Source organism: Phocoena sinus, chromosome 14 (assembly GCF_008692025.1).
Source record: "Phocoena sinus isolate mPhoSin1 chromosome 14, mPhoSin1.pri, whole genome shotgun sequence".
In the NCBI taxonomy this organism is placed as follows: Eukaryota; Metazoa; Chordata; class Mammalia; order Artiodactyla; family Phocoenidae; genus Phocoena; species Phocoena sinus.
In genome coordinates this window covers 72,843,982-72,860,080 of record NC_045776.1, presented here as the reverse complement: position 1 = coordinate 72,860,080, position 16,099 = coordinate 72,843,982, and the positions used below count along the sequence as shown (strand labels likewise).

At 45.0% G+C, this 16,099-nt stretch overlaps 1 protein-coding gene across 2 annotated transcripts in view; it reads right to left on the bottom strand.

Annotated features, from left to right (window-relative positions):
* Positions 1-4,602: 4,602 nt before the first annotated feature.
* Positions 4,603-16,099, bottom strand: part of SPPL3 (signal peptide peptidase like 3) — a 117,938-nt gene continuing 106,441 nt past the window's right edge. For both annotated transcript variants that reach the window (XM_032602489.1, XM_032602490.1), the window contains 8 exons: positions 15,477-15,596; positions 14,625-14,703; positions 13,603-13,715; positions 9,448-9,554; positions 8,801-8,964; positions 7,854-8,053; positions 6,698-6,807; positions 4,603-5,730 (listed from right to left, as the gene is read on the bottom strand). In XM_032602489.1, coding sequence (XP_032458380.1) covers positions 5,659-5,730; positions 6,698-6,807; positions 7,854-8,053; positions 8,801-8,964; positions 9,448-9,554; positions 13,603-13,715; positions 14,625-14,703; positions 15,477-15,596 — 965 coding nt within the window. In that variant the 3' untranslated portion in view covers positions 4,603-5,658. The remainder of the gene's footprint in view (positions 5,731-6,697; positions 6,808-7,853; positions 8,054-8,800; positions 8,965-9,447; positions 9,555-13,602; positions 13,716-14,624; positions 14,704-15,476; positions 15,597-16,099) is intronic.

Sequence of the window (16,099 nt, the reverse complement as noted above, 5' to 3'; positions counted from 1 at the left end):
GTGGAGTACACGAAAACTCAGTAAACCTGAACAGTGCCTAACATTCACTTAATACTTTAAGTAAGGCGCACCTTTATTCCCATTCCAGATAGGGAAACTAAGGCTCAGAGGGACTCTGTCACCGAAGCAAGGCCCCATGTGGCTGTGAGGGATGTGTGCTGGCGGGTGCCTCGACGCACAGCACCTGTGGGAGCCATTCTCCTACCTCTCACTGTTGAGAACAGCTTGTATATTCCCTAAGGCTTTAAATACCATTTCTATGCTTTCATCCCAACTTTTTAGCTTTACAATAAAGTAAAAGAGGGCGTAGGAAGTGTTTATTTACCGGCTAGAACAGGACTTACTCTCTTTTCCTTATCTCAGTTTTGGCAATTAATTGTTCAGGTCAGAAGCCAGAGTCATCTTCTAATCGCCACATTCTGCATCCAATGTGGCACCAGGTTCTGTCTGTTCTTCCCACCCCACCTTAGCCCAGGGCAGCTCTCACGGGAAGGCCTGCTGGCAAAACAGCTCAGTGAAGACCAAGGTGAAGGCCAGATGGAGGCAGGGAGACCCAGTAGTAGGTGACATCCAATGGCGCAGGCCCCGAAAACACCAGTGGCTGCTGAACGGGCCAGGGCAATGGGAGGTGGTAGCAGGGTGCTTTAGGGTGTTTCTCCATTCACAGAGCTCTGGCCGGGGCCGGGGTCCGACCTGCTGACAGCGTTGGGGAGCGCAGCACTGTTTCCACCACTGTCCAGCTGGCAAGACCAGGACTCATCTGCAGAGCGCTTCGTCATCTCAGAGGCCAAGGCTGGGCTGCTCCTCCCTGAACTACCAAGTCCTCAATCTCCTCTTTGTAGCCAGGATTCTGCCCTCCCCTTGTAAGCCTGCATAGCTGGGCACGGCTACTGTATACCCAGGGAAAAAACCTAAAATAATCAAGCTACAACACTGACCAAAAGTGGGAAGAAACCCACTGTCTCCAATGGAAAAGGTTCAACTACTAGAAGTTAGGTGCACGAGATTGCCGCACCCAGGAAGATCCAGCGGGCTGAGTAAACTGTCGTTAGAAAGCTGACGTGCAACCTGCCTGCAGGAGCACGTCTGTGGCAAGGCAGAGGACTGGCCCCCAGAATCCTGAGGCTGGAATGCTGGCAGGCGGCCACCTTGCTGCCCTCCGCCTTTGTCCTCCGGACACCCACTTCCTGTCTTTCATTCCTCACAAGGCAGAAGTCTGCGGCCCACTGCCTGGCAGACCTCCCGACTCTCAGTTCCAACCCGTGTTTCCTCTCCCTAACAGGCTTCCCACTCCTCTGTCTTCCTGGGGTCTAGTGAGAACCCTAGGACGCAGTGGGCGCTGGAGGAAGCCCAGGGGCTCCCCTATTCCAGGACCCCTCAGAGCTTCTGTTCGCCTGCGAACCAGTGGCAGGTTTTACAGGTTCCACCCAACAGGGGACCGACTTTTTGGAACTTAAGAATTTTGACTAGGCAGAATCCAAATGAAAGAAACCATAACTAAGCCTGAGCCTTCCACGTGAATCTTCAATAACTCAAACATCTAAGAGCTCTACATCACAGCAAAGGGATCACTGCTAAAGAGCACCGCATGAAGTTAGAATTTCCACAAAGGACCGCAGGACACTGAGATAAAGCGCCTGCTAACCAACTGCTGGCTCTAAGTAGTGAGACTTCCGAACTGCACTTGGTGCCGCTTTCAGCTGTCAGGGATACATCTGGCTCAGCACTGGCCTGTGTCCCTCAGGAGCACTGGGCTTCACCTGCACCAATGGGACAGGAAAAAAGAGCACTTATAACCCTGCTTTCAACCTTCTCTTGGCCAGGCGCACCCAGCCCTGTGAATCAGCATTCCTAGCCACGCCTTTGCCATTTACAGCTAAGCCCAGATTCGAGCACAGAAAGCTATGACTGCAGCTCTGTGCTGTGCCGCTGAGTAACCTCGTGGGGGGGATGCTTGCCACCCCACTTTCCCCACACATCAAGCAAGTTGAAGCAAGGCCTGCGTTAGACCACGAGGGTAGGGATCAGGATGTCTGGTTCTGTTGAAGGAGCACCCAGTGACTAACACAGTTTAAGTGAAACATGACTGAATTACCTCAAATGGATGGCAAAGGGCTTTGAATTCCAAGGAGAAGCTTGGGGAGGAAACAAATGATGGCTTGCCACAGTCAAAAGAAGGAGTGGGAAAAATACTGTCCTGGGAGAGGCTCCATACACGAGAAGCTGGATTCCGAACCTGAAGTTAAGAGGCTTGCAAGTAGAAAGCAGTCTGTAAATTGCATAGGAATAGAAATAATTTCTGGATTAAAAAAAACCAAAAAAAACCCTTACCTGGCTTATCCCTCTGAGAAGAGGGGAGGGCCCGAGTTTTACTACTAGATTTGCAGCTCTTCAGTACAAACTCCTGTAGCAAGGTTGACACCTGTGTTAGGAGCCCTTGTTCTTGATTTCAGTGATGGAAATTGCCCAAAAAATGGGATTGAGTGAAGGAAGAAGGCTGTCCAGGCCAGTATGCACTGGAAGACCAGAAGCAGAATGGGCTGGTTTCCTTCTGACCCTGTGCTGTCTGACCTGTCTCTGTGGAGAAGAACTGCACAGTTGACATTCACATATGCACAGAACTGCTACATTCCAAGGCTCTGACATAAATGTTAGGCTTTACAAAACACAGATGTCTACACACAACACTGGATCTGGTCAGCAGTAATGTGAGAGCTGCTATGCAGACTCGGCAGATTCTATTTTTAACACTTCATTGGCAAAACTCCCTTCCCTCCTTTCTTACAGAGAACTAGTAGTCCTTTTGTTTTTCTTGTGGGTAACATAACTTACCTGCTTAACCAAGGTCTGTGTTGGCATGTTACAAAGGCAATTCAGAGAGTAGCCTACCGCCCCCCAGCCCCCTGTAAAGCGCCCCCGTTTCAGTTTGAACTGTTCCTACACAGGGAGCTGTGCAGCTGTCTTATTCAGAAAAGGCATAAGTGGTAATAATAGTCATGGAACGTGCTAGGCTTTGGATAAACTTTGCTGCCGTATCTCCATTAGCTCAAATTAGAAAGAAGAAAGTTACTGTGAAAAAGTGAGAGTTCCAACATGCAGACTCTTTGGGGGAAGAAAATCCCCAGACCAGGGAGGGAGGGAGGAAGGGGGTCCATGCTGGAACTTTGTCAACATGCCTTGCCTAATGCAAGAAACTTCTTAGATACAAAACCCCAAAACTCAGTATCTGAGAAACCAGGAAAAATAAGACCAGGACATAAGTATATGAAGCAGGGGAGAGAGGGAGGCTGTAGGAGAAACTGAAAGCATGTGCTTTAACTGCACACCCCACCCTCAACCTCTCCCCGTTAGAAGAGCCTGACACTTCCAGAACCGGGCTAATTCTAGCGTGTCTCCTGTGTTTAATTTAAAACAAAAGGAACATTTGCAGTTACTCTGCCGAAGTTTCAAGGGCTCTGAAGACTACAACTGGAATCCAGATTACATTCAGGAGTCCTGTATGGGTATTTTCCCCCCAAACCTGCACAAAAGCAATGACAAAAATTTACATTCTTTCTGTCTGGAATTTAGTTTTGTAATGAAAAGTTAGAAAAATTAAAATGACAAACTGCCAGGATATTATTTTTAACTAATATTGGCACTTGCTGTTAATCAGTCATTCTGGAAGATTCCCCCCACCTCCTGCTCTGCTCCGTTTAAGCAGCCATTAGCATCCTTGAGGGCTAAGAAAGAAGTACAGCTGCTCAGCAGAGAGTATATGGGTGTACTTCCGGTCTTCACTAAACCCAGAGGCTGTTTTGAGTTCTGTGGACAGCAGAAGCCTCCGTTCTCTGACATTTGTAGGCTGAACCAGAGCTGCAGGGGACCCCATCTGGAGACAGACAGGGGCTTCCTGAAGTCAGTCTCCTGAACAGGCAGAGCAGGTGGGAGGGGACGGGAGCTCCATTTGGTACCAACAACCAAAAGTGAAGATGAGGTAACAAAGGCTAGAAAGGAGTCATTTATTAAAAAAAAAAAAAAAAACCCAACAAAACAACAAAAAACATACAGCCTTCAGCAGGATCTGAAGACATGACGGAGGAGCGCACCATCCTCACTGCCACGTGCACCACCTGTGAGTGCCACCCACCGCGACCTCCAGCCATGGGGCCCACAGCGCCCCAGTTTATACACAGGTCACCTGCTTAAGGGAGAGCCCGGGAAACATGGGCCCTTCTCCAACCCCTGCTCTCAGGTGGGCAGGCCAATCCCCGGCTTCTCTCTGCCTCCAAACAACGGGCAATTTCCCCTCAGGCTGTGGACACCACTCCCACTAGTCACTGCTGGGACACTGGGTCTCCAGCCAAGGCCACAGCACACGGGCAGATTTAAGGGTCACAGCAGCTCATTCTTGCCACAATTCCTGGAACGTAGGGCCCATCTCTGGGGGTGTTTGACATTTGTCCCCAAAACCCAGTTGTCACAACAGGTAAACCAAGACTATAATCACAACAGCAAGGACAGGATCGTGTTGCTTTTTTCCTTTTTTTTTCTTAAAGGAGTGAGGGCATGGAAAATACAGCACACCAATGAAACAAAATGCCAAAAAAAAATACAAAAAAATAGAAAATAGAAAAATGTATTTACAAGTAGTACATTACTATGATCAGAAAGCACAAAGACACCTGCTGCTATAATACATGCACTGGTTCAAGAAGAAACTATCAAAAACCCTGCAAGGGAGAAGCCTGTAAAAATGAAAAAAGGGCCAAAAAGTTTTAACTTTTCATCCCTAATTTGCTACACTGATCAAAAACCAAATGAGCATCCCCTAAAGTCCATGAGTATATCAGTACAAATACTATACTGTTTTTTAACTGCATGTTCAGTTGTGGAGGGAAAGACAGCCGCTTATCCATATACAAGGAAGCCAGAGTGAACTGCTCTACATGCTAAAAATTACAGCAAGCCCCTGTCTGCTATACAGCATGATCTTGGCAGGTTTCAGTTTTTGTTTATTCATATATATCCATGTGCATGTGTGTGTGTACGTATAAAAACCGTGCCCTCGTTCACTGCCAACACAACATCTGGGTGGACGTGAACTCATTACAACAAATTCTTATGTGTATGTTGTAAGAAGTCACTCAGTGTCTGTGGATTTAATAAGTCACTGCACACCACAGAAAATATTTAATAAATCCAAAAAACGGAAAGAATATAATGACAGAAGAGTTTCTGTCTCAGTTCTCTGAAACTGAGTCCCCCATAGGAAACTGGTCCCAAAAGTTCTTGAGGGTTCACTGAGGAAACCAGTTTGCTAATGTTTTTCATCCTTTTAGTGTTCAAAGGTATAGAACGACTCCTTGCCCTTGTCAGTTTAAACAGTCACATCTCCGTCCCCCAAAGGTTAACAGTCTGGTGCAGATCCATAAAAACGGGGGAGGGAGGAGTGCTGGGGAAGGCCTGTCACTTCAGGAGGGGCTCCACCTCTCCAACGGCAGGAAGAGAAGGAACCACACAGGCTCCAGCACCTCGCTCCTGCAAATGCATAATCCGGTCACATGGCAGTCCTTAGACAGGTACATCTCCGAGTACCAGGCCAGCTCTGAGAGGAAACAAAACCACACGTGGACAGGAAAGGACTGAGAGGCCATTCTGGTCGCTCTCTGTGATCCATCATACTTCCAGGAATCGGGAGCTGCTGGACTTGGAGTGGAATGGCTCAGACCACATCCGCCGTAGGTCACCCTGGGAAAGAAGGAACTTCACTAAGTCACAGATTTCAACTCGAGGCATACATACCTACAAGTCCTTTCAGACTCCTGATCTCAGATCAGATTGCTTCTGTGGAGAATCAAAGAACATTCAAATTTTACTCACTGAAAAGTAACCCCTCATTCTTTGAAGAACTCCTAGAAGGGCTCTTAAGCCCCCTGAGTGGGTAAGGGCTTTTACCAACTCCGCCCTGGTGGCAGTTTTATCACTTATGATTCAGATGATCTAGGCAAGATAATTAACCTCTGTGCCTGTTTCATCATCTGTAAAATGTGGATGATAATATAAATCTTATAAATCAGATAATGCCCTTAGTTTTTACAATGCATTTCTTAATTATTTCCAAACTTTAATGCAGAGTATTAAAGGGCTATTAGGTGGCAACAGGGTGCTGTTCTTTTTTTTTTTTTTTGCGGTACGGGGGCCTCTCACTGTTGTGGCCTCTCCCGTTGCGAAGCACAGGCTCCAGTTGCGCAGGCCCAGTGGCCACGGCTCACGGGCCCAGATGCTCCGCGGCACGTGGGATCTTCCCGGACCGGGGCACGAACCCATGTCCCCTGCATCGGCAGGCGGACTCTCAACCACTGCGCCACCAGGGAGGCCCCAGGGTGCTGTTTTTTAAGAGAAGCAGGAAGTCTCTGTAGCGGGGCTTTAGGGATTTCAGTTAATTAATCCATGACCAGGTGGTAAGGGGTCTCCTCATGAGTATTGTCAGCCAATGGCTGTAAGAACCTGAAAGAGGTTGCTAATATCAGGTTAGCAAAAAAAAGCAGGCAAACAAACAAAATCCTCCCCAAACAACAAAAACAAAAAGATCCCGCTCTCAAGATCAAGAGCTTAGGGTCTTAAGCAGAACCACCTCCAGCGAGGAGAATACATACCCAAGTCCAGGGTCAATGCCATGTTATTGCTTTCACTGGTTTATAACTGCCTCTCTCACCTTTAAATAGGCCATCGTGAGGAGTGGCAATAAGGTAAATGGCACCAAATAGAGAAGGGCGGGCTGGGCTGCTCGGTGAATTCGAGACGCCACAGTAGCAGTGAGTAGACCTGCGGGGAGACAGAAACATTCGTGAATAACTCCAAGGGGACAGCCCCGAGAGAGGAGAGCCGCTGCTGCTTGGCACAGTCCTGAGATTGTACAGCTGTAATGTGACACATTCCATCCAATGGTGGGGAGTGAAATGCCCAGCTTGAGCAGGTAAAGAAACAGGGAGCAGCACAGTTTTTAAAAGCATAGAATTCTAAGGACCTGTGAGTAGCCCAAGTCCCACTCCATGCCCAGGTCCCTGGTTCCAGGCCCCATTTCAGCCCTGAGTGTACCTGGTCGCCCTCTGTCTCCTGTGGTATATGATGACAGACTTGGAGGCAGAAGACCTGAGTTCAAGTTTCAACTCTGCTGCTTATGACAGCCATATAACCTTGGCTGAGGCCTTTCACGTCTTGAGCCTCAGCCTGCTCATCCATCTAATGGGGATACCACAGTTGCCCTGCCCCCCTCAGAGCCAGTGGAGTTGAGTGGCAATGAACCCACACCTACGAGAGCACCGTGGACTATGAGGTGCTCCTTCAGTAGGAGGCACAGAGGCAAAAAAGGTGCTCCTTTCCGTTCACTGTCGTAGCTGTTGGAGTACAAACAGGTTACTAGCCCAATTACAACCGTCTCTTCCTGTCTGCCCGAATCAGAGCTGGCTAGAGAAAAGCTGGCTGAGGGAGAGTCCGAGGTCAGAGGTTATAGACATGTTAGAGCAGATGAAAGGAAGTATCTAATAAAGTAGGAAATAAACATGACATTCGGTAAACTCAAGCCGAAGATTTCATCATGTGGTAGGTCTTCTCAACTTTGAGGCCTGACCACACTTTTCCTACAATGTTCTTCAAACATATTATTGGATAGGGAACTAGGCTGCTGGCCAACACATAGAGCATCTTTCATCTCGTGGGTCAGTTTTTTTTCCTTTGTGGTTGTTTGTAACAGCAACCAGAGTCACTGCTTTCCTTTCATCTGGCATCTGCAGCTAGAAGACCTGATTTAATTCCAGGGGTTGGAGGACAGCCAGAGAGGGGACTGCATGCAGTCTCTCTGGTTCTCTTACCTACGAAGTATCCAATGAGGGTGCAGTGAAAGTAGGAAACCTTCTGCATGCGTCCGGAGATGTTGGCGGGTCCAGAGGCACTGCAGGAGTCACCGTTGGCTTGCTTTTTGTAGTTGTCATAACGAAGGACAAAGCACAACAGGAGTCCAGGCATCACGATGTCTCCAATGCCCAACATAGAGAAGTGACTGCCAGTGGAGCTGGAACGTAGTGTCACATGTCAGGGGTGCCGCCTTCTACAACCCCATTTCTCCTCCTGCGCAAAGTCTGTTCACTTTCTAAGAAGTCAAAGAACTTATCTGAACGGTAGATGGCAATCTCTATGGGTTTAACAACACTAGTCTTTAAGAGTTCAGAGATTAAGAGCCACAAGAGTACTGGTGATTGAGGTCTTCAGCCCCCACCCTCAGTGCTTCGGGAGAGCACCGCCTAAGTGACTGCCTGGAGCCATCTGCTTGAGCGCTGCCACCTCTAGAAATGTCAAGCAGCTCACCATGTGTCACAAGTTCACTGCTAAGACTTCAAATAAGCACCGACTACTACCAGACATGGGAGATTAAAGCAGCACATTAATTTTTCCAAGATTATAGTTCCAGGAACTGTATAATTTTAGCATTAAGACATTTTTACAAATGCCTCAGAAGTAAAAAAGATCCAGATTCTCCCGTTAATTCCCTCTAGCCAACTTTAAACTATGGTAACAGGGGTAACACAGAGTTGTTTGATAACATTATTCAATATTAAAAAGCTGCACCTGTATCACTTAATGATCAGTCTTTGCAAGTTAAGTCAGTATTCTTGACCCCATCTGTAAAATGGAGATGACTCACAACCCTTTTCCAGTCCAGCATCAGAATGCTGATGACAACAGACAAACCGGGGAACAGAGGGGCAGAGGAAGGCAGTGTCCTCACCATCATGAGATGAGGCCGACACGCCAGTCTTACCTGGGGAAGACCAGTTTTCCAGGCAGAGACAGGCGAGGAACATCGCGCCCAACATTGGGCCCCAGGTGGAGCTTCCGGGATAGAACGTCAAGGGGATTGTCAGCCGGCTGTGTGGCCACCTTCACCATGACGTTGCTATTAAAGATGTAGGCAGAGAAAAACACCTGCCGAGGGGAGAGTCACCTTTACCAGAGGGAGCTGGAAGCACCCCGATCTCAGCACCAGCCCTCTTTGTTCTTAAGAGCAGAGTCTCAGTACTGCATCATCAAGCTTTTTAGACTGCACGCTTTGAGGAGAAAGAAAATCTTCGCTCCTGTGTGTATGTGCAGATTTTTTCCTCTCCACACCCACAGAGGAAGCCCTTACAGCAGAGCTGCCAGTGCTCCAGGGCAGAGAACCTAGCCTGCCTGCTCCCTTTTCCACCCCGAGAGTCACACGTGTACTCTCTACTGTAACGAGTCCCGACAAACACAGGCACAGAAAGCTGCCTGCTCACCTTTTAACAGGTACAGTGCAGGCCGGAGTGGTCTCAGACAGGAGGTACTCTGGCAAGCAAACTTTGGATATTTAGAGTTAAAAATTTTCCGGAGTGAATGTTCCAATTAAACACAAAGGAGAGCAGCAGCTTTGGGGAAACAGACACTCACCCAAAAGACATCGTAGATTAAAAGCCCTGAGAGAAGCAGGCAGGAGACCTTGAGGCTGGGCAGGCGGACGAAGGCGATCATAGCGACACAGAGACCCATGGCCAGGGCTGGGGAGGAGACAGCAGTCAGTGTGGAGCACAGGCTCAGCTTCTCTCCACAAGCTATTCAGCTCATAAACGTAACAGAGTTTGTAAGTCCCTCAAAAAATCAGGCAGCCCTAAACCCCAGTCTAAGATGTTTACACCCTACTAGTGCAAAGTGCCCACCGTTAGCCCACTGTGACCTGCTCGTATTTGGGGAAATCCCTTTTCTCATGCTATAGATGGTGCTCAACTAAGACCCAGGGGACTGTTCTGAATGCTAAAGCTCTAAGCCAAGCTCAGTTCCGGCCTCCCAGCTCTCATCTCCTGCCTCCCCCCATTACTTCAGATGCATCGCCCTTGCTCCTTTAAAGCCAATGCACACCCTGGATCACATCTTTTTCACTTACTTAAGGACACTGTTCCAGCCACTCATTTTATGCTCATCCTCCCCACCTGGGTCTAAACTAAACACAACAACTCAGAACTGCTCAATGACAGGATTCTCCATGACTCCACACAATGTCATTCTATCCCTAATCTTCCAAACAAGAAACTCTGGGTTCCTTTTCATCTTATCGTAACCTTCATCACGCACACTCAGGCTGCAACCACCCTGGGGTGCTCCTCTAGACTGTCATGGCACACCTCGGTCACGATTCCCATACTTCCTAGTGTGATGTGTGTATCCTTTCCCATTTTCTGTCTCTCTCCCCCACTTACTCTTCACTGCCATTGTCAAAAATCAGTTCACATCATTCCCTGCCTTAAATCACGAGGTCCCCTACTCTCTGATGAATCAAGTCCGACTGTAAAGGCATAACTCACACAGAATGGCGCTGCAACACACGCGCTTGGCCTCAAGCCTCTTCTTTTGCTCCTATGCCTCCACCTACTCCTTCTCTCTAAGTTGAGCGATAACCTTTTTCCAATCATGCCCACCAAGTCTCCCCACCGTACTCCATGTTTGAAGAGGCAGCATGCATCCCATCTGACTACTTCAGAGAAGGTTCTTAATACAAGCACGTTGAATGAGAATCACTCCCACCCCCAACTGAACAGTGCCACCAGCCATGTCACATCCCTGAAACACACGCTCAACTATTCATCCAGTTTGCCTCTCTTTTTCTTCATTCATCAGCTTTTGCAAACATACCACACCACTTACTGGTCAAATTCTTTCAAGTCTTCCCAAATTTAAAAGATTAATTTGTAAGATGAAACTGAGTAGATAAAAAATTATAGATTTAGTTCAAAAAACTCTGAAGTACTTTCTTAATATTAATGCTTCTTGGTATAACTCTGAAAACATACTTCATGCCTCGCCCTTTAAAATAACCACATTTATCATTCTGTTTTCAGAAGAACATATTTCAGAATGTTACAGTCACGTGCTAGAAAGCTATCTTTTCTGTTAATAGCAGAAAACAAGTCAAACACACATCAAATACCAATCTGAGAAACAAACAACTAAAAAGCTCAAAGACTCTCTCCGTTTTTTGTTTTTTTTTTTTTTTTGAGGGAAAACTAAGCTTGGTCACAAGGGCAATGTAACTAGTGTAAACTGGTAAGAGATCCTTGGACAAGTAGACATTGGGAAGTAGCAACAATGACAGAAAACGATATAAAAGTTAAGGCCAGTAAGGGTTTGGGGAGCCTCCCTGAACACTCAATGACAGCACCACTGTAGCTGAGCCGTCCTCAGAGCTGCCAGGGACACAGTGCCTGGAGAGGAGAGGAGCCCCTCAGACGTGGCACTGCCTCCAAAGAGCTCTGTTCCAAGGTCTGGATTAGCCTCATGGTTGCTTGGAATGGGTAACAGGAAAAAGTGTGATCCATACCCATAATCTCTGCTTTCCAAATTCCTCCCTTAAAAAAATTCTTTAGATAGTGTTACAAACAGTATAAAATTGACTTCCGTGTTTCAGCTTCCTTCCCTTCTGAAACACCAAGAAAGGAAAAGGTGAACAGACTTTGTGGGGCAGAGCAGTTAGATAAAATTTCATGCGATTAGTAAAGCAAACTATGAAAATAAGAGAAGTAATAAGGACTGAATGAAAAAATAAGTGGAGATGGTTACAGGGTCTTAAATAAAAGTCGAACAATGTCTTAAGGGAGAGAACAGAAGAATAATGGTGGACTTTGAGAAATGTCCTTCTATCAAAACAACTATCAAGATGTTTTGATAGTATGAAATATACACAGGAGTTCTGTGACTGTGGTTAGTCACTTCTCAGAACCTGTTTCCTCTTCTGTAAAATAAGAACAATACTAGTACCTACTTCAAAGAGCTGTATTCAGGATTACATGAGAAAGTCCATGTAAAACACCCAGCAGAGTGCCCAATGCATAAAAAGCACTCAATAAATGTTAGCTATTAGTACCTTTATAAAATGATATAGACATGTATTTATATTATTACACAAAAGAAATCTCTATCATATACAACATATTATATGACATACATTATATATTCCACATATATTTATATATAATATGGATATTATATTACAGTATAATTCCATTTATATTAAGAAAGTATCGTCTACACAAAAATTTGTATTCCAATTTTCACAGTAGCATTATTCACAATAGCCAAAAAAGTGGAAACAACTGATGAATGGATAAATAAAATTGATGCATCTATACAATTAAACAGTATTTGGCCATAAAAAGGAATGGAGTACTGATACAAGTTACAACATGGATGAACCTTGAAAACATTATGCTGAGTGAAAGAAGGCAGACACAAAAGGTCATATGTAATTTTATTTATGCAAAATGTCCACAAGAGGCAAATTCACAGAGATAGAAAGTAGATTAGTGGATGCCTGGGGCTGGGGTGGGGGGAACGGGGAAGTGACTGCTACTGGGTGTGGGTTTTGGAGGGTGGGTGTGAAGATGCTCTAAAACTGATTGTAGGGGACATCCCTGGTGGCGCAGAGGATAAGACTCCGTGTTCCCAATGTAGGGGGCCCAGGTTCAATCCCTGGTCAGGGAACTATATCCCACATGCATGCCGCAACCAAGAGTTCACATGCCACAACTGAGGCGCCAGTGAGCCGCAACTAAGACCGAGCGCAACCGAAATGAATTTAAAAAACAAACAAACAATAAAACAAACCGGGGACTTCCCTGGGGGCACAGTGGTTAAGAAGCCACCTGCCAATGCACGGGACATGGGTTTGAGCCCTGGTCCAGGAAGATCCCACATGCCGCAGAGCAACTAAGCCCGTGCGCCACAACTACTTAGCCTGTGCTCTAGAGCCCATGAGCCACAACTACTGAGCCCACGTGCCACAACTACTGAAGCCCACGTGCCTAGAGCCTGTGTTCTGCAACAAGAGAAGCCACCGCAATGAGAAGCCTGCGCACTGCAATGAAGAGTAGCCCCCACTCAGCAACGAAGACCCAATGCAGCCAAAAGTAAAAAAAAAAAAAAAATTAAAAAAACAAAAAAAACCCAAAGTGATTGTAGTGTAGGTTGCACAACTCTGCAAATATGCTAAAAACCACCGAATCGTACACTTTATTTTTTTAAAATAAGTTAATTAATTTTGGCTGCACTGGGTCTTCATTGCTGCATGCAGGCTTTCTCAAGTTGCAGCGAGTGGGAGCTACTCTTCGTTGCAGTGCGCAGGCTTCTCACTATGGTGGCTTCTCTTTGTTGCAGAGCACGGCCTCTAGGCACACGGGCTTCAGCAGCTGTGGCTTGCGGGCTTCGCTGCTCCATGACATGTGGGATCTTCCCGGACCAGGGCTTGAACCGGAGTCCCCTGCATTGGCAGGCGGATTCTTAACCACTGCACCACCAGGGAAGTCCCCCGAATTGTACACTTTAAATAGGTAAATTGTATGATATGTGAATTACATCCCCAAAAAGCTGTTATTAAAAAAGATCTTAAGAATGTAGGTAAAAATAATAAAAAATTTGATACATAACACCATCTTTGGACACCTAATTTTCATGGTAATCAGAGGTACCACTACTAAAACACAGAAAGTAGAGGAAGAGAGGACAAATTTAACCATAAATGATATTAAAATTTCAACTTGTCACATAGTAGTTACTTACCATCCATGAGAAGCCAATGGCCAGTGAGAACCCAGATGAGGACAAGCATGACAGACAGAGAGAATGATAGTAATTCAGCAGCAGTGAAACGCCCACAACAACCAAAGGAAATCCTGGAAAATACACAACATGTATTGGACAATAAATTATATTCAATAATCAAACTCTCCTTTGGTTCTTCATTATCAGAATTTGTGATGGCCAGATTAAAATAGTAGGCAATACGTAGATACCCAGAAATCCAAAATACCCAAATCTCTTTGGAAAAAACTACAGAAAGTTCAAAGGAATTATACTTCTGCATCCATTAGATAATGTACTTTTTATCCCAAGTTATCAACATGGGATGGGTATTGAGAAGTTTAAAGTGATAATATCAATCTTTAGAAAATCTAAATGTAGGGGAAATTCTAATTCTTAGGAGGAAAACAAAATGAAGAAAGTCAACAATTCAATTCATTAAGCAAAGATGAATAAAATTAAGATGGTACTTCTATGGTTATCACTAATTCCTGGGAAAATCAGCCGCCCCAAGTGACTGATTTCCTAAGTGCATACAGCATTCTTCATTAGCACAGCATTTTGTTTCCATGGAGCAACGGCTTTAGGAGCTAAAGTGTGAACATTGGGATTAAACCCAAGTGGCTGGTATATATTCTAGGTCATCAAAGATGAAAGGCAAAGAATGTTTGAGTCAAGCACTATTTTCATATTCCATTAACTAGTAAAGGAATGAAAACGTTGCTTCAAAAGAAAACTCATCTTTCAATATAAGCAAAGCAAGGAAGCATATTACAGTGACTCTGACTTCCTAAGGTTTACATTTCCTCTGCTACGAAAAGGTGCAAAAAGAAGTACTATCTTACAGTTTTAAAAAACTCAAACATTTCACTTTCCAGTCTGCTGGCATTTGTGTGCTTCAGTCAATACCAAAAATTTAGACCCCTAATACTGCTATCAAGTATGAGACAAAAACATACATATACAAGTTTACAATTTAGAGGAAAATCCCAAGTCCTTACTTGTTCTGAGGTGAACAGGGTCTTGTTAAATACTGGCACATCGGGAGAAGAAGAAAAGCAAAAGCTATCGTTGCAAGAACTAGAGAAAGAAAACGTATGGTTAATTTTTTTGTTGTTTATTATTTTACTAAGCATAAGAAAAATGGCATGACTTACGGAAACAATCATTGCCCAGAATACTTTTCTCGACAAGTGCATACAATAGTATTAATTAACTAGAGAAGAAAAGTATCTTTCTTTAGCACCGCACAGACAACCTCTTAAAAAAAGATTACCTGATTTGAAGTAGGGGTAGCATTGGTAGGTTTTCTCTTTCTCACCTATCTCAACAAGAAATGATAAACAGCGGGCCAGGGTATGATCTAACAAGTCTAGCATTTTGATGTTTCACACGTGTCCATCATCGCTCAGCTTGAAAACTGATCAGATAGCTGACAGTTGAACTGCTGTGATTAGCTATGAGTGTTTCTATCGGCAGAAACATGGGTAGGGGTTGCCCATGACTACTCTGCCAAACTGGACTTTCTGGTAACCTAGCAGACAAGGAGCCACAGCCAAAGCAATTCTGCTCTGGTGCCACAAAGCTCATGAGTTTTCAACCCCTGGCCTTTCATTCAGATTGGGTTGGCAGGTCTGAATGGATGATACAGGTATCAAGTATCTTGCAGGACTGAACTGATGATACAGGTATCAAGCGGTTCAAGGAGGAGTTGGGGGAGAAAAAGCCAGACTTATGAAGAAAAACTTGCACGGTGCAGTGTATAAATCTTAATTTTTGAATGATGATTTTAAAAAAGCTTTAAAAATTTCCTTTCAGCTTAATGTTAAGATCAGATAGAGGAACTCATTTACCTGCTGTACATATTGTAAAAACTACTTGAACTGAGTCAAAGAAGAAGAACATTACTAGGAGAGAGACAGATGCTCCAATTGGAAGGAACAGGGCCTGGGTAGAGTCAATAGTTTGGATACCTGAAAGAGAAAAAGGGACATATCAACGACTTACCTAATAGACACTGTGCCCATGTACTTCAGATACATTAACTATAAAATGCAGACAGTTCTAGGGATTAGTATATAAAATATAGATTATCTAGGCCCTTGGATTCTCTCCTTCCCAGTGAGACTGTGAGCTCCTTGCTGTCCTCATAGTGCCTTTATTATAGTAGGTGCCCAAGAAATACTTGTTGAATTGACTTTCTACCTCCTGGTGCTACCATCTGGATGACAGGGTGCCAAAACAAACAAACAGCAAACAAGAACATTAAGAGGCAGTAAAAATTCATTTTAGTCAATTTGAGTACATCTGTGGTCCTGTATATATAGGTTTGGTAAAAGAGGTGGTTTAAACTCCCTGACTAAAATAATTTCTCATCATCTGTAGATTTAATGTACTCATGTTCATTCTTCCCCATTGTTGCTAATAGTTGAGGACTGACTTTGGTGGGGGAGGGGGGAAGAACAAGACATATCTG